Raw genomic sequence first — 27,907 nt, 5'->3', positions numbered from 1 at the left:
CAAAACGTCACAAGGCGTCCTCTGCGCTCGCGCCCCCCAGTGTTCCTCGCGCCCGCCTGCGCCTTGTTCTGAAGCTAAGCTAGCTAGGTAATCACCTCGAGACGGACGGTGGATTTTTGTGGAGTAGTGACAAGAAAATGGCGGAGTGAGTGGGTTGCGCTTTGAAGGAAAGCAGCGACCCTAGGTTTCCGTAAAATATAATACGAACAAAGGAGAATCACATAAAAGCTGTAACTTTCATCGAAAATTTGACAAACAAGAACAATATTGCCCCTCGCGGAGGTGGTACAAACAGATTATCGAACGGTGCTTCGCAGTACCACTGGTGTCATTTCGATAGCTCGAAGCTAGCGGGCTAGCGACGAGGCACTGGGCGACGGACAAACACGGCACAGTAGAAGTGTTTTCAGAATAATTGTTTGGCCTTTTTCGTGATATGTGTTGGGTTTATTTTGTATGTTTTTTTTACTAGCTAGCTAGTGAATAACGCATGAGAATAAACGAAGTCTGTCCTAGTTCGTTAACATTACATTGTTTCAAGTACATAGCACACGACCAACCAGGATTGTATGTTCACGATATGTTCTGATAACGAGCTGGCCAAGTAGGGGAACCGACGGAGCAGTCCCAGAGAAAACTATTTTAAACTGATTGGGGTTGCTCGTGATTTTGAGGATATGGCAAGCAGCAGCGGCTCAAAAGCCGAATTCATTGTCGGTGGAAAATACAAACTTGTCAGAAAAATTGGATCTGGATCATTTGGTGATATATACCTGGCGATCAACATCACAAATGGAGAGGTAACGTTAATAACCATTAAAGTAGTGGGTAACTAATTGTTCGCTGTTAACCAACAGCCAAGCCGACTACAAGATTGAACAGCAGATTGCTTAGTTAGCCTTCCTAACGTTAGCTAGCTAAGTTAGCTGAAATGTTGGCCAACGATGCTCATTGAATACCCAGTTAACATTAGCCCAGCTAGCTAACTGTCATCTAAGATACTTGTCGATATTGCCCACACTAAAACGTGCAGCGAACTACATAACGTTCGTAACTTAGAAATAACACATTTGTTGTACCTAGTAAATTACGATTGAATTGATGCATCTTAAACTAAAGCACCTAGTTAACGTTAATAACTAAACGCTGCCTTGCTAACGTGACTAGTCTAAAGTGTTACTAACTAGGTGGACGACTACGTTAGCTAACTTACTGATCATTTTGTTTTCCAGGAGGTAGCTGTAAAATTGGAATCTCAGAAAGCCAGACACCCACAGTTGTTATATGAAAGCAAGCTGTACAAAATATTACAAGGAGGAGTTGGAATCCCACACATAAGGTAATATACATTTTCATTATTTTGGACAGTTTAATATCGGAGATGTATGTGGAGAAAAGTCATAGCTAATTGTACAATATTTGTACAGTTACATTACTCATGCAAACATGTCTGGTTTACTTCCATATGCCAGTTGTAGTTGGTAAGTTAAGCTAGTTAATGTTAGCTGGCATTAGTTGGCTTTAATCGCCATGGCTTCATGATTTTCCTTGATCTTTGCTTATGAAAACGTTCCACATACATTCCCTTTTAACGTTAATATTATTCGAATGACCAATCCTTCATGAGCCGTGTAGATTTTCACCAATGTGTACACTGTTCTAGTTTTAACATGCAAAAAAATCACCAGGCCGCGAAAAAAAATCGGTGTGCTGGAAATGGCCGCTCCTCTTTTATTGTTTGTTCCAACATGTCTTCCTTCCCTGTTAGAAAATGGCGGCTCAGCACTAGCGAAAACAACTAGCTATCTGGGCCTATTGCTTTTGTCTCAAGGTGACTTCAACGGTGAAGCAGGACCATATCTCTCTCGTTAAACACCTACAATTAGTTTATTTTAGATTTCATGAGTTATAGGGCAATATGTAGAGGAGAACTTGGGTAATTTGTTAGTTCACTGACACATTGGTGAAATTAATAATCGAGGCAGGCATGCTGTAAACTGGCTGTGCACGTTTACAACAACCGAGTTAGGGTCATAATTACCCAGTTGACTTATAATATATCGATATTATCAGTGATACACAATTGTTTTATGGTGTTGTGACAAGATACACCACTTGTTTGCATTTGACTTGGAAAAGGGACATAAGGATACGAAAGCCATCAAAGATGATAGGATCAATTTTAATGTCCCCAAGGTAAAAATTATTGGACACAGTACTACTTTTTACAAAATAGACACTGTACATTACACATTCAGCGTAATACATTCATTAAACCTTACCCAACGTACACATTGTGCACTTCTCAAATAGCCACATACATAATACATATTGCACATTTCTCCTATATTCAATGGAGTACTGAATGTAGGGAAATGTGCAATATGTATGTGGCTATATAAGATTGTGTGGAGGCGAAAGAAACGCACACCTGTTTAGGCGAGGTGCTGGCTAGGGTAGAACACTTGAAAAAGAAAAGGAGAGACGCACACTAGGAGCTCAGATGAAATAATGCTCCTTCATCCTGGAACATGCTTTAAAATATATTTAAGTTGAGAGATTTAGTGCCCTTGTCGAACAGTCTAAAAACAGGCAACACGGTTTGTGATGGACGCAGTTGTTTCTAATCTTCAATTGTATCTGCAACTTGTGACACTTTGTCTTATGAGAATATTTTGTATTTTTCTGTAATTTATGTACATGCTGCTATTTCCCTTTTGCTTTCTTGCCAGGTCGCCCTCGTAAAATATGTTTCTAACCTCAATGGGTTTTACTTGGTTAAATAAAGGTAAAACGTTTTTTTATAATTTAATTACCAACGTTTCAACAGACAAGCTTGTCTTCATCAGGGTATAATGACAAACACTGCGGGTCACCAGTTTATATAGTTTCAAAGGACACACAGGTGTCTGTAATCATGGCTCGGTGTGGCTTTATTTCATTGGTTAATTTACATATATACACTACTGGTCAAAAGATTTAGAACATCATTCAAGGATTTTTCCTTATTTTTCCTCTTTTCTACATTGTAGAATAATAGTGAAGACATCACAACTATGAAATAACACATGGAATCATGTAGTAATCAAAAAAGTGTTAAATAAATTAATGTTATATTTGAGATTATTCAAATAGCCACCCTTTGCCTTGACAGCTTTGCACACTCTTGGCATTCTCTCAACCAGCTTCATGGGATAGTTAACTTAAATGTTAATTTGTGCAGTATTTTAATATGTTTGAGCCAATTAGTTGTGTGGTGACAAGGTAGGGGGGTTTACTTTGCACACTCTTGGCATTCTCTCAACCAGCTCCATCTGGAATGCTTTTCCCATCGTCTTGAAGGAGTTCCCACATATGCTGAGCACTTGTTGGCTGCTTTTCCTTCACTCTGCGGTCCGACTCATCCCAAACCATCTCAATTTGGTTGAGGTCGGAGGATTGTGGAGGCCAGATCATCTGATGTAGCACTCCATCACTCTCCTTGGTAGAATAGCCCTTACACAACCTGTAGGTGTGTAGGGTAATTGTCCTGTTGAAAAACAAATGATAGTCTCACTAAGCCCAAACCAGATGGGATGGTGTTTCACTGCAGTATGCTGTGGTAGCTATGCTGGTCAAGTGTGCCTTGAGTTTGAAATAAATCAGTGTCACCAGCAAAGCACCATCACACCACCACCTCCATGCTTTCGGGTGGGAAATAAGCATGTGGAGATCATCCGTTCACCCACAGCGCGTCTCACAAAGACATGGCAGTTGGAACCAAAAATCTCCAATTTGGACTCTAGACCAAAGGACAATTTTCCACCAGTCTAATGTCCATTTCTTGTGTTTCTTGGCCTGAGCAAGTCTCTTCTTATTGGTGTCCTTTGGTAGTGGTTTCTTTGCAGCAATTTGACCATGAAGGCCTGATTCATAGTCTCCTCTGAACAGTTGATGTTGAGATGTGTCTGTTACTTGAAACTCTGTGAAGCATTTATTTGGGCTGCAATCTAAGGTGCAGTTAACTCTAATCAACTCATCCACTGCAGCAGATGTCCAAATTGGAGATTTTTTGTTCCAACTACTGTGTCTTTGTGAGACGCGCTGTGGGTGAACGGAGGACCGCCACAGGAATGGAAGACCCAGAGTTACTTCTGCTGCAGAGTATAAGATCATTAGAGTTTCCAGCCTCAGAAATTGTAGCCCAAATAAATGCTTCACAGAGTACAAGTAACAAACACATCTCAACAACTGTTCAGAGGAGACTATGAATCAGGCCTTCAAGGTCAAATTGCTGCAAAGAAACCACTACTAAAGGACACCAGGGCAACTCCCGCACGGACTCGGGAAGGTCGGGAGGGGAAGGTCGAGAGTCATGCGTCCTCCGAAACACAACCCAACCAAGCCGCACTGCTTCTTAACACAGCGCGCATCCATCCCAACCCAGCCAGCCGCACCAATATGTCAGAGTTAACACCGTACATCTAGCGTGCACTGCGCCCGGCCCGCCACAGGAGTCGCTATTGCGTGATGAGACAAGGATATCCCTGCCGGCCAAATCCCCCCTACCCGGACGACGCTAGACCAATTGTTTCTGGGCTCGAACACAGTCTCTCTGGTGCCACAGCTCGCACTGCGTTGCAGTGCCTTCGATGCAGTGCCTTAGACCACTGCGCCACCCGGGAGGCCCAGTATAGGGAGATCCTTGATGAAATCCTGCTCCAGAGCGCTCAGGACCTCCAACGTGGGGCGATGGCTCATCTTCCAAGAGAACAATGACCCTAAGCACAAAGGAGGCTTTGGGACAAGTCTCGGAATTTTCTTGAGTGGCCTAATGTGCAGCAACGCTCTCCATCCAACCTGACAGAGCTTGAGAAGATCTGCAGAGAGGAATGGGAGTAACTCCCCAAATACAGGTGTGCCAAGCTTGTAGCGTCATACCCAAGAAGACTTGAAGCTGTAATTGCTGCCAAAATTGCTTCAACAAAGTACTGAGTAAAAAGGTTCTGAATAGTTATGTGATTTATGGTTTTTATTTTTAACAAATGTGCAAAAATGTCCAAACCCGTTTTTCCTTTGTCTATAGAGTATTGTGTGTAGCTTGAGGGGGGGGGGGGATATGAAATACATTGTTGAAAGGCTCTAACGTAACACAAGGTGGGAAAAAGTCAAAGGGGTCTATGTATGTATACATTGTATGTATACATTGTTGAATAATATGCACTACCCAACTAGAACAATTTAGACTAGAAATGTTGGGGCTGCCACACTATTTTATCTGCTATTCTCTCCAGGTTCTGTACTCTCATAGCCAATTGTTTGTGTTCAGGTACATCAGCATGTGGCTGGTGCACCTGTCTAGGGACCTTTCTGTTATTCAACTCACCTGACATTTTCTTTCCACAACGAGAGTTGGAAGTTTCAATCTGGAAAGTTCTCCAATGCTTTTCCCCCTCTCCTATTTTCATCACATTTTAATTAGACCTACTTATACCCATTTCAGACAGAATATGTGATGTTACATGTAAACAATACAAGGCCATGTTTATGACCCCCTGTCAAACAGCCCATTGTTTAGCATATTTGCAGGTATACCTACCCCTTTTATACATATCGTGGTGTAACTGGCAAAGTGGGGGTGTTGGTTAACCATGCGGCTGTTTGCATTTAAAATTAGGGACGTGTTAAACAATTTTCAATTAGGGAGGTGTTAAACACAATTTATGAATTGACCTGCTAAAAAGCAGAGAACCATTCACACGGATGAGTACTTGTATTTTGGTTACATGGTCTGTGAAATTGCAGGAATCATGACTAGGTCTTTAGGTGGCTTATTTTTCCATGATTTTTTTACCGCTTTCAGATGTTTGAAAAAGCTTGTATAAAAATGCAGGCGTGGTATATTAGTGGTATTTTGGTCTGTGTATGAAAGGGATATTAGACTAGAGCCAGTGGTTAAAAGTGCAAATATTCTGGAAAAATGGCACTACTTAATTGACTGAAGGGTTGTAGAGCCAAGTTATTGAGATTAAAATAATTCCATTATTACCTGCGTAGGGAGCTTGTGCAAACATTTTTATTTTTTTGTTGTAATTTAGCAGATGCTCTTATCCAGACTGACTTACAGGAGCAATTAGGTTTAAGTGCCTTGCTCAAGGACACAATGCTCTTAACCACTAGGCTGCCTGCAGCCCCAGATAGCCCAACTTCCTCTTTAGTAAAGAAGACCGTCAACAGATGAAGTCCACTTGAAACGTAGCCAACTGTGTGTTGGTATATTCAAACTAAGTTGATGATTGTTGACCAAGGCATGGTGGCTTACTGGTAACCTAATCTCTAGAGCTGCATTCTGTTACTTAGCTACGTACCGTGTACAGATAAGACCCATTTTGTGTTGGGTAACTCTAGTCATGGATATGCCAAGCCATTGGCTGTTGGTAGGTAAGTAGGGGGTTGGTGATTTCTAATTTGCACAACTGAAAGCTGTTTATCAGCTGGTACCTCCAGCAGATACTGGGTGTTACCCAGGCAGGTGACTTCTTCTCTTGGGCACCTCAAAGGGCTCAAGGCCATTTCAGAATTATTGGTACATGAGTGTGAATTGTACATTAATGTGCAGTGCAGGCTTTGAGGCTCAGTTGGTAGTGTCAGGAGCTATGTAGTGCTTTTGAATTGAGTTGTTTTAGGATGTTTGGTAATGTTACTGTAGGAACTAGCTGAGAGAGTGAAAGAACTGTCAAAGCCAGAAGAACCTGCTGAACAAGCCTTCCCACAATCAACTAATAGGAAGCCCTACGCAAATAACTTAAGTTCATTTTAAGTCGGAGGTCTCTTGTTTCCGACATGACGTGAACGCGGCATAATCAACAAAGGGAAGTCTTGTGCTTATGCATTTTCTCTTGGGTCCATTGAGATTATGAAACACTGCTCTTTTTAAAATTCCACCTTAAAAAATGCTAGGCCTATCGGTTAATGACTTGTTTCTTTCCTTAATTTAGTTTCCTTTGTAGTTACATTTTGGATTGTCTCTAAAGCAGCCTGGGTTTACACTGATATATTATGCCCATATTTCTCCTGTTTTATTTTATTTTTTTTTTCAGCTTATTTTAGAACTATGGAACTATTTAAGAAAAGTGCAAGGGTGCCAATATATTTGGCCGCAACTGTACATTGTCTGTACAATTATATTTCTATGGTGAGGTTTGAGTAAAGAATTGAGTTTACCCAGATCTGCCATGATTATCTTTGTATTTCGCGAGCTATTTTTTGACTGTCAACCCTCTATTTGACATTCTCAAATGTAGGAGGATACTACCTTCAAGATGTCACGCCACTTGCTTCATTAGCATATATATATTTTTTTCTTGTTTTGCATTCTAACGATTGGCAGGTTTAAATTGTTCTGCATCTGAGTTGTCTATCGCAGTGTCGACCGAGAGTCACCTGTTCAATTGCCCAAATTTTTCAAAGGTGTATTTTTCCATATAGACACCCGGTTTGAATAAAATCAACTGTATGTAGGCTACTGAGCTTTTCAGATGCTTTAGGCACTGTGATTTAATAATGAATCAGTGTAGCCTAAACAGAAGAAAACAAATATTTTCAAGGAACTAGAAACATTGTATCAACTATTAACTTAGTCCAGCCAGAAGCTAGTGCTAGCAAACTTATAACATTGTATAAAATATTCTGGGACCTCAGTTTCCCGTGCCAGTGAGCTCCAGACAGACACACAGCTGTCGGCTATTTGCGCAAGGCATAAGAAGTAATCAGGTTGGTCTATTTTATGACGTTTCCCCTGGATCAAAGCATGACATGTTTTTTCCCCCCCTTTCATGCTGAGTGGTTATGTAAAAGGGGAGAGCTGGAAAGATTTTTCAATAGGCTATGTTAGGGAACTATGATCTTTCTCAGTGGATGTAAATACAGACTGTTTATTTGCTGTTTGAGGCAAAGAAAAAAATAACTGTCTTAACTCGCCATCACTGGAGCTTTTCAATCAGAAATGGTATCAGATCCCCAAATGGGAACATTTATAGACCTACATTTGCACGTAGGCCAGGTAGCCTAGGTCTACTTCTATGCGTAATCACGTGCGTGTCCTTACAAGATTGACAGGAACGTGCCAAACAAAAGACAATTTAATAAATTGACAACTCGTAAATTGAATGAAATAATAAACCCAAACTTTTTCTCACAAGTGTAGCCTAGGTTGTGCGCTTTGCAAACAATGTGTCCACTCATACAATGACAACGGTGAGACTGTAATAATAATGTGATGAATGCATTAACAGAAATTACCGTAACCAAAAAAACACTGTGGTTTATAATTTATGATAAGTAAATGTACTACTGGTGTGCCATACCCACTGCCTCTGCAATGGATTAGTCCACTCAGACACACCTGAATCAGACAGGTGTCTCGTGTGCCATACAATTTTTTAAATATATATTTGTCACTGCTAGACTAAAAATCTCGGCCGACCATCAGCCTATCGACTAAACATTCGAGAGCTTTGCATAGACCTACCAAATTCTAGCACCATACTTTTTGGCTGCCACATGTTGGCTGTTACGCTTGTGCTTGGGAGTGTGTGTCCTGGGGGTGTGTAAGCTCGTAGAAATGCAGAGTTTGGAACGGTTTACTTTATTCAAAGTGCAATTTCTTTGCTGCCACCATGGACGGTCTTGTGAAAGTGTTATTGACTAACCACACCCGTAGCTAATTCCGCAAACAAGATCTGTCAGAGTAGCAAAATGGCTGTGTGGACTCTGCAGTACATCATTCCCACACAATACCTCTTTGTTTAGTGGAATCTTGGACAAGGTGGTTGCCTGGCGACTGCTGGCCTGGCAGTGTACTGGAGAAGTGTTGGGAGTCTCTTTGACCTCGAATGTCAGAGCTGTGAGGATTAGACCGACTAACTCTGGGCTTTCGAGCCCTGTTCCTAGAGAGCTACCCTCATGTAGGTTTTTTGCTCCAACCCCAGTTGTAACTAACCTGATTTGACTTATCAACCAGTTAATTATTAGACTCAGGTGCGCTAGATTGTGGTTGGAGTGAACCTACAGGATGGTAGCTCTCCAGGAACAGGGTTGAAGAGCCCTGCTTTAACTATTGTCAGGCCAGCCTAAAAAAAAGAAGAAGCATCTCTGTTAATGATAGATGAGGCCTCCCTTAATAACTCACTGGAGTCTTAGGGTTTGGGATGGTGTTATTATGACTTCCATACAAACAGGTTTTGGCCTAAAGACTAAAGTTCAACCTCCACATACATTTTTGCCTCTGGTATTGAAATATGAGATTTGACCACACAGAACTGTTGCATTACCGGTTATTTTACATAGGCCTAATAAATTACTATGCAATTGCTATGTAAAGTTTTACTTAAGACAACACTGATAACATTTTATGGTTATGAATATTGATGCATGGCTGGTGCTTTCTTGCAGGTGGTATGGCCAAGAAAAGGACTACAATGTCCTAGTGATGGACCTGCTGGGACCTAGTCTGGAAGACCTCTTCAACTTCTGCTCGCGCAGGTTCACGATGAAAACTGTACTAATGCTCGCAGACCAGGTAAAACTCCATTTAATCAATGCTCTTTATCTTCCACTTTGGCCCTTTGCTTAACTTTGTCTAGTTACAAAAAAAAAAACATTAATTCTGTATTTGCCAAAGGGAGAATATTACTTGTACATTTCTCATTCTTATGAAACGTTTGAAAATGGACTTAGAAGACCAGTCTATTTTGAAGTTCTGTGTTAGCTGATTGACAGGCGTTTTCCCCACAGATGATCAGCAGAATCGAGTATGTGCACACAAAGAACTTCATTCACAGAGATATCAAGCCAGACAACTTTTTAATGGGTATTGGCCGTCACTGTAACAAGGTAAGCGTTCAGCAGTTTCCCCCTCCTGAGATGCAGTAAGTGGAGTGAATCTCTTACCTAGTTTCACTTTTGTTTTATACACCATTGTGTGAAGTGATACAAGTAGCCCGTATTGTTAATAGAACTATCTTCTTTTGCTGGTTTCATGTATTTTTTTGTGGAAATATTGACTATCTAATCCTCAGTGAGGTCAATGTGATTAAAATATATATATATATATATATATATATATATATTTGAATAGGCTTCATGTCCTGGTAATGGACATTTTCAAGGGTAATTGTTTGTGGTTGGTTTAGTCCACTTGTTATGTGGATGGAATTGTTTTGTTAGTCACATTTAGGTACTTTTACAATCAGGTAATACAGGCCCTCTTAGACAGCATCATAGGTGTGGATCTGTTTGAGATCTTAGACAGGACAACATAAAGGTTTCTGCATGATGTGTAATCCCATTCATTCTTTCCCCTTTGCAGAAAATAATGTTAAGGCGTTTTTGATTCTTTTTTCATATACAAACTGTATCTCAAGTTGCCTGATTTGTATTTTGTTTTTAAATAACTCACTATTTTGAGCCCTTGCAGACAGGCAACATTTGGCAAAGTTAAAGCATGATGTGTGTTTTAACACGGACCTATCCACACCAGCTGTGGCTATCGTTAGTATTACGTGATATAAACTCATCAGACTAGTCTAATCAAAATGAAACGGTACCTTTTGGGTATTCAAGCATTGAAGCCTGTATTACAATTTTTTGGCAGTGCTGTCTGGAATAAGTGTTTACCATTGTGTGTCTGTGTGAATGCCAGCCTAAAGCGTATTTTATTTTTTTCATACACATGAAATTTTCACTTTGTTTATTTACTGAAATTGAACACCATTATAAAGGGTGCGCATACAATCCTTTTGGATTGCAAGTTCTGACACTGAACTCAATAGATGGGAAGACTGGCATAGCAGTAGCTTTTGCGATCCCCACTCTATCCTCATGTTTAAATCAACTGCCTTTCTCTTCACCTGAACTCACTTTGCATTCTGCTTCCTATCTGCTGTTTTACATTGGTGCTTATATACTCCTTAGCTTGTGCCCAATAGGGTGGTTGCCTTTAATTCAGGTAATGTGTTTCTGAAATAGTCTTCATTTGGACATGGCTTCATTGGTGAAAATATATCTCTGCCAAAGAGCAATTGTTAAACCTTAACCTTAATCCCCCATCTTAATAGATTGCATGTGAACACTGCACCAACACTAGCTTCTTCTCTATGGTTTGGAGAGTGATGCTCCGCTTGTTTTGTTGCTTTGTCCAGGGCTGCTCTATAGAAATCCTCTAATCAAGAGCCGCTATCACAAAGGCTGTCCTGTTACGCGTTTCTCGCAGCTGTACTAAATCTACTCTATGTATTGACGGCTACATGCAGATTAGTTCATGCTTCTTTCTTGTACTGCACGCTTTTCCTCTGTTTGGCGCTGTAGAGCTGCTAATTGCCAGATTGGGCTTTTCCAAAGTCTGCCAAAGTATTCTACCCTCTTCCTTACTGAAGGTGTCAACTGTTTATAACCCGTTTCAGGACAATTAAAATAATAATAATAATAATAAAAAAAAAAAAAAAATGGGGGACCCATTGCTTCCTGTGAGATCTCAAGGAGGTGGTGGGTTGGGTGGCTGCATTTTTCAAAGCTTTTTCATGCGTTATTGCTAAATAAGTACCCATGTTAGGGAATGGCCTTCATTATTTGAATTCTCTTTTAACCCTAGTTGTGCCAGTCAGTCAACTGCGTATTGTGTTCTGCACTCAGGCAGACTGTTGGTCCAAATTTGTAGGATGATTATGGTACAAAGCAATTATACTGTGGCCACTGCTAGCATTAAATGCTGGAATATCAAAAAGCCAATGCAAAGTCAAAAATGCAAAACAGGCTTGGAAATACTCGTGTTTTTTTTACATGAATAACATCGGGATTGGGCCGTTATTTTGTCTTCAATTCTGCCTCTACGACTGAAATTGGTATTGCAGTGTGGACTGCATATCCTGCAGGACATCTCCCTCCCGCCCCCATCTACCTAGCCTAAATACTGACTTGCATCTAAGCCCAGGCTAACTCCTAGGAAGTCCTACCACAGACTCCTCTCTGATTTTAGCTCATGCTTTGCTGGTGGATGAAGGATGGCCTTGGGCTTTCTCTTCCCCTTCTCCTCCCTCTCCTCCCGTTCTTTTTCTGAGCCTTGGTGTTGCCTGTCTGCGCTGGCCTTGTGGGGTTGTCAGCAATCCTGTTTGATGCACTGCACCCTCTATTTGTTCAGTGTTTGGAATCTCCAGTGGGGAAGAGGAAAAGAAGCTTGGCTGTTAGTTCTTCTCAGGACCCATCTTTCTCAGGATTAAACCAGGTCTGAAACTACAACCGCCTCTTAATACTCCCCCAAATTCTGTTGACTTTTTTCTTTTGGAGTTTATTTTACCCATTTAGAAGGAGTACTACTTTTTTATTTCATTAATTTGGTGAACACCATATTGGCATTAAACCAGACACACATGCTAAACAAATCTAGAGATGAACACCTACTCCAGATTGCAGGGATCTGTGTTTAGGTGTATGAAGGACATATGGTGACTAGTAGTGGAATATGCTATCGGATTTTTTGAGGAGGACGTGCTCCTCATTTGAAGTCGTCACGGCGCCCACCAGGCTAATTTTATATTTTGGTTTCTTTTCCATTTCCTTGGTGCTGTTTCTTGAGATTTACTTGCCAGTTAAACAGATGATTTATATTTCTTTTGGTTTCACAAATTATTATCTCTTTTGGGGTTTCAGGATATGTCAACACAGGAACATGTGTGTTAGCCAAAATGAGCCAACATTGAGTTGAGGGCAATTTTCTTAAATTCCTACAGATATTTTGTCGGTTCAGCAGTACTTTAGCTACTTGGTGACCTGCATGTAGCATTACAGTGGGTTAACTGCCTTGTTCAGGGGCAGATTCTGATCCAGCAACCTTTCGGTTACTGGCCCAACGCTCTAACCACTAGGCAACCTGCCGACCCATGATGAGCTGAAAAAAAGTAATGTTTGGAAAATGTAGGACCTAAAAAGCCAGATCGGGAACGAGCAAGACAGACGGGTGTGGTTAACTGATGTTTGCTCGCAGATTAGCAGACCTAGAGTTCAACATTTTTCAGTTCCTATTTTTCAAAGGGGAAGAGAACTAGACTCCTTGAAGGTTAATTACTAGTATGGCTTTGCAACCAGAACCCTCAGTCTGAAAATCTTCTGATGAAACATACTTTGACTTTAAAAGTATCTAGGTGCTTTGTTTCACAGTTTCGTTGGTTAGGGTGGGCCTGTGAAGTCTATGGTTGCTTTTGAGACGGTTGTGAATGTTCAGGTAATGGTATGTTGTTGAAGATTGAACTAAGAACCAAAATTCTAAGAAATGGAGTGACTCGGCATGTTAGAGTTGAAACCAACATGTAGCCTATTTTGAAAGTCATTGGCTTGTCAGATACAGTTCTGATGTTGAAGTATCTTTTACAAGGTAACTGACCCCCCCATTCACAATGACCTTGAATATTAGAAGAACATGGGATGCTTTTCATCAGAACAGGTCTTTTTTTGTGAAATTGTCCTCCACACATTGGATTGATTGTGTATTTGGACCACATTCTCAAATAGGTTACATTTCTACTGATGGTTCGAATGATGAAGCTAAGTTTCAGCAATCCTTCGACTGTACGCATTGCTCATGCAAGTGCTGTAATGGTTGGCTTATTTTCGCATTTAAAAAACAAAACTCATACTTACCATTTATGTAGTTCTTAAGGATTTAGACCTAGGTGAATCAGTGAATGTTCAAATGTCTTACCAGATAGCAGCTTACTTCAACTTAACACTTCCTTGATTTTATATTTCAGCTCTGCAGGTTTAATGAAAGCTCCTCCAGCCCCTGCTTTTGTTCTGTGAACACTGGACAATGCTATTTAGGGTGGCCACTGGCCTTGCTACGTTGTGTATTTATAGACTCTGAAATATTTCATTCTGCCTGCAATGTTGTTGCTATTGAACACCAGCTGAAGGTATATCAAGGTAGAGGACAAAGTTGCAAGTTAATGAATACTGCGGAAAAGGGAGTGTTACTTAGTTTACGGCAAGTGGATGGTTGCGTGTGAAACTGCCTTTCCTCCCGACCTGACTTTTCAGATCGAAGCATCACAATAGAACGTTCCGATAGGCGTAGACGGGAGGAAATAAGGTTTGAATCCCCAGCTGAGCCAAGCAAGCATAGGCACGGCTGAGTGGATCCGCCAGTCGGTCACTGCTGCCTCAGTGAAAAACTTCTGTTGGGTGAGGCACTCTCTCAGGGACTGCAACCTGCAGTTGTGTGTGGGCAGTAGAGTGGAGAAGTATGGCAGGCAGTCAACAAATGAGATCATTCCGATCTGAGACAAGACTGTGATGGCCGGGGAATTCAACAACCATAGAGAGCTGTTAGCAGGCAGGGAGCTATTAGTGAATGAAAACCTTCGTGAGTTTGCTGCAGAGATTCCATCTGACTCTGACCCCTGGGTGTTCCCTGATCCTGCCAGCACAGTTTTCATAGATAATAAGCAGGGGCCTTGAGGATGGCTGCCTCGCTAGTAAAATGGTACACGGAGCAGAGCAGGAAATTGGAAGAATAGACCCATGATCTCGCACAGTGGCAGCCTCCATTTTGCCAATCGTTCCCTGTGAATCAGGATATTTCTAAAATGTCAATGTTTTTTCTTTCCCCCATCCTTTCAGTTGTTCCTCATCGACTTTGGTCTGGCCAAAAAATACCGGGACAACAGGACACGACAGCACATACCCTACCGAGAAGACAAGAATCTCACCGGCACAGCACGCTATGCCAGCATCAACGCGCACCTGGGCATCGAGCAGAGGTAAGAGATCACCACCCAGTAACTACAGTCATCTGGAATCTATTTCAGCCTTCGCTGGATATTCTCTTCTCACTCCTTATTGTTTGCACGCTTTCAGCCAGAGTGATAGGATTCCTAGGGCTTAATATATAGGTTAATGTGTCTTTTCTGCACTTTATTGGGATCATTTTTGAGTGGCATGAAGGAGCTTTTGATGTTCAGACTGTGTGTTCCTGCTGGGGCTGCAAGCTGGCTCTCTAAGGACTTGCCCTCATGATGACCAAGCTGCACTCATTGGTCACGTTAGAATTTAGCCTCCACCAACAAGCTTGGCTGACCCAGAATCCTAATTTTGACACAGGGCTGTGTGATTTAGCCAGTCATGCTTCCCTTATATACCAAAACTCTGCACTGAGCTGTACAGTAGGCATGGAAGTCCAAGACTACATGTTTTTATTTGTATTGCATATTACAGCAACGTAAGCATGCAGTAATTTTCTTAAAACCTTTGATACATTGTGAGCATTGACTTTCGTAATAAGATAGAATTCAACATGGCTAGAAATCCTTTTGTTCCCGTCTAAACAGGCTTTTTATGAATGCTGGTTTTCATGTCATTTGAAGCATTCAGTTGGGATCTAAAAAAACACCGTATGTGGCTTCTCTACTGACCCGTGCTCCAAAAACAAAATATGTGGGAAAGGATTGCCTTCTGTTGAAACACCGTAACAGGATAGACATCCCACCCTCTAATTCAAGTGAATTATTCAATGACAGTGCCTGCTTGCACTTTACCAGTTAAATGCTATGTCACTGGTCTGAAAGTTAGTGTACAGCTTAGCCATTACAATTACAAAGGGCCTTGAGATTAATGTCAAATGTGTTGCTCTTGAACCAACTGTGATGTTACCTTTTTACGTGCTGAATGCCAAATGTCTCTGCTTGTTTGTTTCCAGTCGCCGAGATGACATGGAGTCGCTAGGCTACGTCCTGATGTACTTCAACAGAACCAGCCTGCCCTGGCAGGGTCTAAAGGTAGGCCAGGCAGGTACTCTAGGGCTCCCAGTCCACTATATAAGTGGTTCATATTTCACCTACTCACATTGAAACCAACTTGCTCGCTCGCCACTGCTTTTCCTCCATGATTCTGCTACTAGATTTCCCCCCCAATAAAAGAAACTGATTGTCAGCTGTCTCCATAACTTAATTTCAGATTATTTACAATTTTTATGACTTATTCACATTTGCATGTTTTATTTTATAGTTGTATTCTCTGACAACTTCAGGAATTAAATTGTTTAACATTACATAATATGCCTTGTAGAATGCAGGATGTTAGCTAGTCTTGTAGATAACCCCTAACTTTCCATTCAAGTTGTAGTGTTGAGGTCAGCTACTTCCCTAAGGTTTAGCTAGATACCTTTTTTTAAATTAATAAATCCTCCAGAGATATGGGGTGCCTCGAGTGTACTCCATTTTAAACTTTTGTAAAGTCACCAAGGCTTGCGTTTGCAGCATAATGCACCTTCCCCTTTTCTGACGCTACAAGGGTTAAATAGGGAACACGAGGTCTGTGCTGTGTGTTAATGTAATTACATGGAGCGGCAGCCTACAGTGATAGAAACTCAAGTCCTCAGCAAGGTGTTAGGTACATACCTACAGAACCAAGCCATTCTTCATATAGATACAGCCCCAGTTGCCCTGCCTATCAAGATAGGCTAGGTCACAAAACACTATGTACACATATTTGTATTACTGAGAAAAATACAAAACTTCCTCAAATGTCCCAACATTTTCCTGAATATTTCCCTTAGGTGGCTCTTTCACAGTGCTGTAAGTCACATCAGGCCAAACTAATACATTACATTCTGTATGGACCACTGACCTCACCGGCAGTGACAAACTTGTGTGTGATGAGAAATTGCAAAGGGTAGTGTTAAACTGTGGTGCACAACATTTTCATTTCTCGCCCACATGTTCCACAGGCTGCCACAAAGAAACAGAAGTACGAGAAGATTAGCGAGAAGAAGATGTCCACTCCAGTCGAGGTGTTGTGTAAGGTGAGTGAAACCATAGAAGAATCAACCTGGCACGCCCACCCGCGGACTGAGTTGGTCCTATTTTTATTTGGGGTCTCCGGGTCAGAAAGGTAGATGCTTACTATGGAAGTCCTTGAGTAGTCACATCAGCCAGTGAAGTACGAGCCTGTTTAAAGGAGTTCTAAAGGCTGTCTCGTAGCGTATGAAAGTAGAGATGTTGGCTGGTGTCGCTAATCTAATCCAGTCTTTAAATAGTGGCTGTTATGCATCCATCACCTTGGACCTGAAAGCATGATGGCCATTGCTCATTAAAATACTTAAGTAGCTGGCTGAGAGAGTGTGCTGCTAAACCTGATGCCTTGCATTAGGCTGTGGAGTAACTTGGGCAACATGCCCGCTCTTTTCTTTCGGTAACTTGCCTTACCAGAACGCATCTGAGTAGTTTATTAGGCACTGACTGTCATGGTAAATAATGTATACATGACCGTAAGCCAGACAGTTGGGCATGGATCGATAGATAACCTTCCTACTTTCCTGTGGTTGTTTCCAGGGTTTCCCAGCAGAGTTCGCCATGTACCTGAACTACTGTCGTGGGCTGCGGTTCGAGGAGGCGCCTGACTACATGTACCTGCGTCAGCTGTTCCGCATTCTCTTCAGGTGCTTGTCATTTCTCAACCTTTAACATGAACCTCTCTGTCCCCAAGGGAGCTGAAATGCACGTGCACCAAATCACATGTTTCTCTCACTGTCAAGACCCACGAGGCAGAAAAAATTACTTGGTTGCATTGCATGTAAAGCATATGGAGTCCTTAAGGTGTACTAGACGTTAATAGTGAAGTGTACTTTATGAAACAACAGTGAAAGGAGCAACCTCTTTAGGCCTGTGTTTTTCATGTAGTCTCTTTCTGCTTTTATGTATGTTTAGGCTGAAAACAAGTTGTCCTTTGGCAGCAGTAAAAAGTTGATGAATATAGGTGAGCTCAGTGTGACTGCATGTCTGAAAGTGTCTCTTTGTCCAGGACTTTGAACCACCAGTACGACTACACGTTTGACTGGACGATGCTGAAGCAGAAAGCAGCCCAGCAGGCTGCGTCCTCAGGGGGACAGGGGCAACCGGCACAAACTCCCTCAGGCAAGCAAACTGACAAACCCAAGAGTAACATGAAAGGTTAGTAGCAAAAAGCCAAGCGACGTTTCAAGTGCAAAAATGGAGACGCCAATTGCTTTTATTTTCGTTTCCCCTCCAAAGTGCTTGAAAAAAAAAATGTGGATTTGGAACATTCTCTCCCAGCGGATTAATGAGACCACAAACAACACAACAGTGTTAGTTCGAGGAGGCCCCTGAAAGATAAAGAGAAATTCAATTGGTCTGTCTTGCAGATGCAAAGACGTCCTTGGGAAATTTGACTACTAACTTTGTACCCCAATGTCTTTTATTCTTCTCTGGGACAAAGGGTTGTGGCTTTATTATCTTCTGTGGATGTTAAAATTGATTTCCCTCTTGAATTAACCCCTTCTCTAAATGATGTACGATTGACTCTTGATTTCTCGCAATCATTGTTCCTGGATCTAACACTTGTTAATCTTTATTGTAATGCTCTCAGATACAGTGGGAGTGAGATTCTAACCACACACTGCACACACATGTATGAGACCATTGTTCATGGTAATAAATGGCTGCCTGTGTTCATGTGAATTTTAGTGCTCATGTGATGTGACTCTTGAATGACCTCTTTTAATTCCAGTCTCTCCCCTCCCTCTCGTAGAGGGTATCCCGGGTGCCCAGGGTTGATGGCAGAAGAGTCAACCCAATTTTTCAAAAAACCTGAAGCAGTTTTCATCAGGTGATGACTAGGATTTCCACAGGGATTAGGCAATAGCCCATTTAGGTGTGTAATCTCTGGCATGAAATTGCAGAGCAGCCTTCCACTTGACCTGTATTGGTAGTAAAAGTAACGCTTACACCAAGTTAATGCCTCGCCCCCTTTTACTTAAAACCCCCATAGTGGTGGTGTTTTATTTGTCCCCACCCCATATTAAACAGCGACTTCGCCTAAGATGCAACTTATCGTTTTCAAAATGGCGTATGTGGCATCGATATGAGTCAAGCATTGATTATAGTGTCAAAATTCACTACAAAGTGTAAATATGATAATTTTGGTCTTAGTCTTGTCCAAAATGGAGATTTGAGAGATGATAGGAAATAATTGTATGTTAAATAATGAAGGGTACCTTAACATTTTCCGTGGGTTGGGTTTATTTTAATCCTACTCACAGCTGCCAGCACCCAAGTAATCATCAATTCAGAGCGCAGCTGCACACGACCCGATCATAATGCACATGGTTAATTTAATATGACATTCGATATCCCGATGGGGTTAGTTAAGGACCATCAGTAAATTACACAATGTTAATGAGATAATATTTTTTTTAAGTTGATGAACTCCAAATTTCAATGACTTAAAAACTTTAAACCAACTAAATTGCAGAAATTCATATACAATTATTGAAAGCATTTAATGAGAACTAAAAGATGTGCAACATAAAAATATTGTCCCATTTTGCATTGTGTAATTTATTGACTGTCCCTAACTATCCCCAGAGATGGGCTATCCAAAGTTTAACCAAATTTGCCATGATCGCACACCCAACAGGCTGAATCGAATTGGCTAAATAAATTGGCAAACTCTTCCCACCTGCGAACACCCACATGAAACTAACTCACATTTGAATTCAGTTATGGCCGCTAGCATTTCTTAATGAACCAAATCTAAAATGAGGCCAAATCAGCAAATGCAGTTGCCCTTTAAACCATGGCTGTCACATTGGCCCAGAACTCACTGCTCCACACACATCATGTGTTTGTGCCCACAGTGCATGGAGGACTCAAATGAAGCCCTCCCTCCCACGTGTATTAGTCCATATGTGCCTGCTTCCAAAATCTTAGGCAGGGCTGAATTAAATTCTCAGTACACAATCGGATTAAGTATTTATTAGACCAAAATGTTTTGGGTTTGCATGCAGGTTGATTGGGAAGGAAGAATGCCCATGTAAATGGGTGACGTGACCTGGATGGCACCCCTGAGAGGGCTCAGTGTATCGGTCCTGCTCTTCCCCAGCACGCCAGCCCCTCTGACTTATTAGCACATTACATTTTATGCTCCTCTACCATTTTGTTTGTGTGACGTATTGTTGGTTAAACCGTGTTTCGAACAGGGCTTCCTGTGACTTATATTTACTGCGGGTTACAGTTTTTTGTTGGATTAGATGTTTTCTCTCGGTGACGTCAGGCAAATCATTTTTGGCCCCTCTGTTGGCCTGACTTATACCAGTGCTGTGTCTTCACTGCCAAGAAGAGCTTTGAAATCCATTAAATATGAATAGGAAATCAAAGCACGAGGACTCTCTATGCCCCTCTCCCCCCTCTTTCAAGGAACATCCCACATGATGGCACTGAACAAGTGCTGTGATGAGGGGCTAGTTATAAATATGATTTTGCTGATGACGTGGTATTGGTCTATTCCATTGTGTACACGGTGTCTGTTTTAGTATGTGGACTCCATGCACACAGTAGCCTGCAGCACAGTTGAGCTCTGCTTTGTGCCTTTCATGCAGGGGTGGAGAGATCGAAGTTTTTCCTCTGGAACTGATCAAAAAATTACCTTTGTAAATGGACCCCCAGATTTTTTTTCTTCATGTTTTTGTTTTGAAGATGTATAGAAAAGGACATGTTATTTCTTGGTCTGGTGGTTAGTGTTTTCTCCTGCTAGCTGTCCATTTAAGATAACACTGCCAGTGAAGGTGCTGAGTAAATTTCTGGCTGTGGGTAAATAGCCGAGCTCTTGCTTATTGAAGCTTGAAAGAACTTGCTGGTTTCTTGGATACCGGTTTGACTTGGCCACACTTAGCCTTGTAACAATGGAAACGTTGTTAATGTGAGTTTGCATTTCAGCCCTCGTGTTTTGCCCAATGGCCTTGTATTATATGATATTTGTTTAGAGCAAGCCACGTTGACATAATCAGGTGAACACAAGTAGCCAACGCTCAAAGCAAACTCCATTAACCCAGCTATACTCTCAAAACTTTATGATGATCGCTTGGTCTTTAGTGTCTGTAAGGCCTAAATATCATCGCCATGTTGCTGTGACGTCTCCTAAAGGCTATTTGCTATATTAGAAGAGGCTGGATCTGTTAATGGTTTGTATATGGAGGATTGCGCTGCCCTTTCAACCCTGAGAGTCAGACTTGTCTTTTGCATCAGTTGGCCCCTCCAGACACTTAAAACGCCAGGAACATCCGCAGATCCGTGTTAGGTTTTGAATTGAACCAACGATTCACATTGAGCGAAAGCTGCAGACCATTTCATGTGTAATTAAGACCCATTACTTTTGCTTATTTGCATGGTGGATTAATCCTCTGACTCTCTGTAGACACCCTCCCATGTCATCCCTGCAGCAAAACTACCTTTCCTTTGAGTCAAACCACATTGGAGGGTACAGCTGTAGCGGAAGGTGGCTCCTGAGAGCTTGTCAAAAATGCCTCTCAAATCACTCAGATCTGTTGAGATCATGTCCCGACTTGCACTGCACTCATTTAAACCCACTGGATCAGGCTCGGCATGCATCATCAATGTGTGAAGGCTTGCTTGAGGAAGACAAGATTGTAGGAGCCCATAAGAAAGATGAAGGAATCCTCACATCTTTTAGGATTGTTGTGCCCATGTTTCTGTCCTGTGGATTGATGCCTCTCTAAAGGCCAATTGCTGCATGTCTTTGGTTAATGGCTGTCTGTAAAGGTTACCTTCCACTGCAGACAAGTATGAAGGAAGTGGGGCTCACATAAGCAGGACACGTCCCTATTTGTCTTTTAAAGGTGTTTTTGTTTGATCTCTGGGTAACGTTGCCCTTTCAAATAGGTTTATTGATAAGCTGCATTGTTTCCTTCATGACCGTTCCACTAGTGTCTTTCTGTCTGTACCCACTCCCTGGTACACTACACAGCTGCTGTTGTTTCCTGTGCTAGTTGTGAACATCTATACCCACTCCCTGGTACACTACACAGCTGCTGTTGTCTCCTGTGCTAGTTGTGAACATCTATACCCACTCCCTGGTACACTACACAGCTGCTGTTGTTTCCTGTGCTAGTTGTGAACATCTATACCCACTCCCTGGTACACTACACAGCTGCTGTTGTCTCCTGTGCTAGTTGTGAACATCTATACCCACTCCCCGGTACACTACACAGCTGCTGTGTTCTCCTGTGGTAGTTGTGAACATCTATACCCACTCCCCGGTACACTACACAGCTACTGTTGTCTCCTGTGCTAGTTGTGAACCTTTAAGCTGAAGCGGTGGTTAATATTTTCATTACAGGAGGCTCAGAGTAAAGGCTCCATAAATGTTTGATTCCCCCATCTCAGGCACTCTGCAGCAGCAGGTCCCAGCTTTGCTGCAGAGTGGGGCTGGTGACTGGGCACTTTTTATGTTACAGGGATGGAAAACTGCAGTGACTTAGTTGGCCTTGTTTATAGCAGTCACTCAACCCTGTTTGATAACCTGTTCTACTTGATGTGTAACCTATGGCCTCTCTCTGTCTCTTCGTTTGTCTTGCAGGCTTCTGAGCAGTAAGACAATGAAAGGAAGCAGAGCAGAGTGGCCGTAGCAGGATTTGCCTTCCAATCATACCCCGGCATCCAGGATCAAATTCACCAGAACCTGCCAGGCATTGTGGGCAACCCTTTTTTCCTGTTAAAGAACTTTCCTTCCATATACTATATATGTAATCGCTCTATATAGATAACATGCTCTGCATATATCTATATATTGTTATGTATATACTATATCCACACCGAAAGCAGGCTTGGTATGGAATTTTCCGAAGCTGTAGCCTTCTCTATTGTCCTGCCCCTGAAGATTTTTTGTTTCTTCAAAACGGAAAACTAAGAAATGGTTGGCTCACTGCGGATGTTTGTGCACCTGCCAATACTTTCCCCTTGATACTTTCTCCCTCTGAGAGCTGCTGTTTGGGTGCCTCCCTCACCTCATGGCTGCCTGTCAGAGCAGCTTTGCCCCCATTCCCTCTGTCACCGAGTGTGGCATGATGACCCAGACACACGTCAGTCAGATTGAACATTTGAAACAACCATTTTCTCTTCCTTATTCAACTTTTTTCCCTCATCCTCAAGCAAAATGAAAGATGTAATCTGAAACTTTTTCCTTTGTTATGAATGAATCCTGGGTATTTACTAAGCAAACATTGGATTTATTTTGTTTTCATAAAAAAGGTAATTAAGATTCTGCCTGCAGATATGTGCTAGAAGAGCTTCTAATGTGAAGATGAAAACACTAGGTTTCTCTTTAGAACGCTGTATTAATATTGTACTTCTGAAGTCTCAAACAACGAATAAAAAATATGAACTCCACAAAAGCATATTCATTATAAATTAGGCACCACTTGACTAAACCTGTTTGTAAATTGCTTAGAAAAAATTATGCATCAATGAATTTATTTTGAAAATGTTTTTGTTTCATGTAATTGCTATTATGGATGGCCTCAATGTTCCGTTTTTTGAGACAGACAAACGTGCTCACTCCACCCGCCCTTCCTGTTATAATTTATATATATATATATATATACACACTTTTTTATCAGAACGTTTTTTTCAGTTTTATAGTTGTCTTTCCCTGTATTGAATTGATAATTTTGGGGAAAGGGTGTTTTTGTTACTTTCTAAGGGGAAGCAGATCCTGTTGTAAAATACTCTGGGTCTTTCTCTCTGCAACTACATATTGCTGCTGCTTAGAGTAGCAACCGTTTCCTAATTTTCATTTTTTTATTGCGAAGAAAGTGTTGGAGGGTTTCTTTTTTTTATATACTTTGAGTCTTGTAAGGCAAGAACCATTTGGATTTCAGTCAGCCTGTAATCACAACAGATGCACACCAGGGGCTGTTTGTCCCGTCCCCCACACATTATTCCCCCTGACCCAGCATTAGCTATTTTACAGCTGGACGTTCTATAAAAGTGTAATTTATTCCCTTTTAGCATGTCAGAATAAATTCAAATGACTTGTCAGCACCACTGTCCCAGTCTGTAATTTGAAGAACACACGGACTTCTGCCTTATGCCTGGATGATGATGGCTGTTGAAGAAGAAAAAATAAGCATTTTTTGCTTTCCATTTGCTTGTCTTTACACATTTACCTGTTGACTACCACACAACCTTAGTATTGTAAGCATTTGGAAACTGGAGACATCGGCAGGATTGGGGATAGATAAGGAAAGACTTTTGTTCAAAGATTGCAGACTCCGATTGCTCTAGACAAAGGGACACATTTGTGGAAATGGTCTAAAAAGGTATTGCTGTAATCTAGAAAAAGCAGTTCCTGGTAAATGATGTTGTTGGGTTGGTGGGTAGTTGTAGGTGCTTGTGGTGGTGTTTTGAAAAAAATCTTACAGGATTTATATCTGTAAATATTAAAATGGCTTCAAATGGCTGTCGTGGAAAATCGTTTAATTATCTACACCTCATCGACTCTAAATAAAACTGCCCACAGCAAAGAAGAATCTGGCCTAGCAGTAAGTCTTCTGTATGAGACTCATATGCCTCATTATGCACTTGTGGGACAATGGGAGTAAGTGTCAAGGGTTAGTGGGACAACTGAGAAGGAATGCGAGAACTACACAATAGGTTTAGGAGCAAAGTGCAATGCAACAGAAGGTATTTCCCTCCCCCCCACAGCATGGAAATGGGAGTATTTCAAGTAAAAATGGACATGTGTATTAGACTAAACCTCCCCCTAACATTATTGGGGTGTTTGCATTGTTCTGTAAGATCTGTCATTGTAGTCATAGTGCATTGTCAATCCTGCATGGCCACTTCCAAAGCTGGTAGGAAATGTAGCAAAGGTGAAGTGCTCTAAGATGCTGTATCCCTCAGTAGCACACTGGCAATATATCCCCCAGTGTGTTTTCTGGTTTTGTGCAAATACCTAACTGCCTTTGGCAAGTCTGGGAGTCCTAGAAGGGGCCTTGTGTGGCCAAGGATTTGTCAACCATGACACACTAGACACCAGACTGCTTAGAGAAGTGCTGGATGGAGTGGGGGATGGGAGGGTTTTTAGACCAAGAGAGAAAGAGGTCTGTGAGACGTCAGTCTCCAGCCTAGGAAGACACAACAGCGCAAGGGTTGCGGCAGGGTGAATGAGGCCTGTTTGTCATTTTATCCATTGTGAGGTCAACACATGCGGAAAGCAGCTGTTTGCAGAGAGAGGCCCCAGACAGCCCTCTGGCCTGACAAAAGGGGCCAAAGGGATGACCCTGTCTGGAGAGATTTAAAAAATAAGGCTAGTATGTTTTTTTTATTTTACCGTTATTTTACCAGGTAAGTTGACTGAGAACACGTTCTCATTTGCAGCAACGACCTGGGGAATAGTTACAGGGGAGAGGAGGGGGATGAATGAGCCAATTGTAAACTGGGGATTATTAGGTGACCATGATGGTTTGAGGGCCAGATTGGGAATTTAGCCAGGACACCGGGGTTAACACCCCTACTCTTATGATAAGTGCCATGGGGTCTTTAATGACCTCAGAGAGTCAGGATACCCGTTTAACGTCCCATCCGAAAGACGGCACCCTACACAGGGCAGTGTCCCCAATCACTGCCCTGGGGCATTGGGATATTTTTTAGACCAGACGAAAGAGTGCCTCCTACTGGCCCTCCAACACCACTTCCAGCAGCATCTGGTCTCCCATCCAGGGACTGACCAGGACCAACCCTGCTTAGCTTCAGAAGCAAGCCAGCAGTGGTATGCAGGGTGGTATGCTGCTGTTGAGCTAGGTAAATAAAAAGAGTAGGTCAAACTTGAATCTCACAATTTGTCATTGTTAACGTTTTAAAGGTAACATGTCATCCGCCATTTCAAACTGTTCAATTCAACCATTATTGACCCACAGCAGCACCCCAGTGTCTTGGAAAGGATAGTATTTTGAAAACGGGGAGTATAAGATGTTTTTTATTTTTTAAGCTAATTAACCAATCCCATTCAGGATCAAGATTAATTCACCATCTCAGTAATAGAGGGTTTAAATAACTACCCCAGTGCCGCCTCTTCATAAAAGGCTCCGAAGCAGAGGAATGGCCTCGATGTGATATAAGCAGATCGAGTGGTTGTGAGGTATCACATGCTGATCTGGCTCCCCCTTTCCCTCTCCCTGATAGGGTTTTGTCTAGATGGGATACAGTTTATGTTAAAATTGTATTTTCGTAGCAGACTAGGAGAATTAGGTTAAGGTTCTCTAAAATAAAAAAATCTGTATCCCTTATAGACATGACTGCCTGCTAGAGCTGCTACTGCGGTGTAATGTAATACCTATGCCATACTAACTAAACCCTAGCTCTCTCTCTCTGGCCTTGTCCTCCGTTATACCTTTGCTCCCTCTAAAAACCAGGCAGGCACTACCCACAAAACAAAGAATTTCAGCTGCATGTGGGCACTAGAAAGTGGAATTAGAGAACTGTTGTATAATGCTGGGAGGTGCTAGAGAGGGAAGGTTCCATTGTATGAGGTGGTGAAGCCTGGTTGCTGGGTTTTGTCTAGAAGGGATACAGCTTTTAAGAACATACGCAGCAGGTTAGGAGAATTAACATAGCAGGTTAGGAGAATTAGGTTAAGGTTAGGAAAAGAGTTAGGGTTAGCTAAAAAGCAAATAACTACTTTTGAAATCAATCAAACACAAAAGCTGTAGGGAAGAGTGGGATAAGTTGTGTCCTTTTTTACATTCAGCATCACTCTGTCAAGTGAAATATAATATTATTTCTAATAAAACAGTTGAAGTCGTAAGTGTACATACACCTTAGCCATTAGCCACATTTAGCCATTAGCCACCTTAGCCATTAGCCACATTAGCCACATCACCTTAGCCACATTTAAACTCAGTTTTCACAATTCCTGACTTTTAATCCTAGTAAAAATTCCCTGTTTTAGGTCAGTTAGGATCACCATTTTATTTTAAGAATGTGAAATGTCAGAATGATAGTAGAGAGTGATTTATTTCAGCTTTTATTTCTTTTATCACATTCCCAGTGAGTGGGTCAGAAGTTTACATACACTCAATTAATATTTGGTAGCATTGCCTTTAAATTGTTTAACTTGGGTCAAACATTTCAGATAGCCTTCCACAAGCTTCCCACAATAAGTTGGGTGAATGTTGGCCCATTCCTCCTGACAGAGCTGGTGTAACTGAGTCAGGTTTGTAGGCCTCCTTGTTCGCACACACTTTTTCAGTTCTGCCCACAAATTTTCTATAGGTTTGAGGTCAGGGCTTTGTGATGGCCACTCCAATACCTTGACTTTGCTGTCCTTAAGCCATTTTGTCACAACTTTGGAAGTATGCTTGGGGTCATTATCCATTTGGAAGACCCATTTGCAATTTTTTTTCTGCGGTCTTGGCTGATTTCTTTTGATTTCCCATGATGTCAAGCAAAGAGTTTGAAGGTAGGCCTTGAAATACATCCACAGGTACACCTCCAATTGACTCTCAAATTATGTCAATTAGCCTATCAGAAGCTTCTAAAGCCATGACATCATTTTCTGGAATTTTCCAAGCTGTTTAAAGGCACAGTCAACTTAGTGTATGTAAACTTCTGACCCACTGGAATTGTGATACAGTGACTTATAAGTGAAGTAATCTGTCTGTAAATAATTGTTGGAAAATAAATTTGTGGAGTGGTTGAAAAAGGAGTTTTAATGACTCCAACCTAAGTGTATGTAAACTTCCGACTTTAACTGTATCTACATATATTTCAGGATGATGTGTATCCCTGGAAATAATCATAATGGTGTTAATGATGAGGGAGGACGCACATTTTTTTTACGAGCATGGCCTTATTTCTATTACAGCATATTGGATGACTGTCATTCAATATTCCGTTCACCCTGTTCAATGTAACATCGATAGGTACTCAAACGTTACTATACCCATCATGAGGTTGCTACAAACTAACCTATGAATGAAAGTTTACAACAGGTTGAGAAACATTTGAGTAATCAAGGTGACAGACATTGACACTTTCAATACCGCCTTGCACAATATTGCCTGCAT

General features: G+C 41.6%; 1 protein-coding gene across 8 annotated transcripts; it reads left to right on the top strand.

Moving 5' to 3' along the window:
* Positions 1 to 33: 33 nt before the first annotated feature.
* Positions 34 to 24,300, top strand: LOC129827626 (casein kinase I-like). Of its 8 annotated transcripts, none has more exons than XR_008755194.1 (12): positions 34 to 800; positions 1,233 to 1,339; positions 9,433 to 9,559; positions 9,775 to 9,873; positions 12,176 to 12,259; positions 14,650 to 14,789; positions 15,725 to 15,812; positions 16,754 to 16,828; positions 17,358 to 17,464; positions 17,827 to 17,939; positions 18,553 to 18,651; positions 22,420 to 24,300. XR_008755194.1 is itself a non-coding variant. In XM_055888637.1 (11 exons), the coding sequence occupies exons 1-11, from the start codon at positions 678 to 680 to the stop codon at positions 22,425 to 22,427; spliced, it is 1,071 nt and encodes a 356-aa protein (XP_055744612.1). In that variant the 5' UTR covers positions 35 to 677; the 3' UTR covers positions 22,428 to 24,300. The 8 variants fall into 8 exon arrangements, 4 of the variants coding, with proteins under 4 accessions (XP_055744612.1, XP_055744610.1, XP_055744611.1 ...); XR_008755195.1 differs by having other exon boundaries at positions 36 to 800; positions 15,725 to 15,803; XM_055888637.1 differs by lacking the exon at positions 18,553 to 18,651 and having other exon boundaries at positions 35 to 800.
* The last annotated feature ends 3,607 nt before the right edge of the window (positions 24,301 to 27,907 follow it).

This window comes from Salvelinus fontinalis, chromosome 29, assembly GCF_029448725.1.
Source record: "Salvelinus fontinalis isolate EN_2023a chromosome 29, ASM2944872v1, whole genome shotgun sequence".
NCBI classification, from domain to species: domain Eukaryota; kingdom Metazoa; phylum Chordata; class Actinopteri; order Salmoniformes; family Salmonidae; genus Salvelinus; species Salvelinus fontinalis.
The sequence above is the reverse complement of the archived record's forward strand: the minus strand, read 5'-3'. Positions and strand labels throughout refer to the sequence as shown.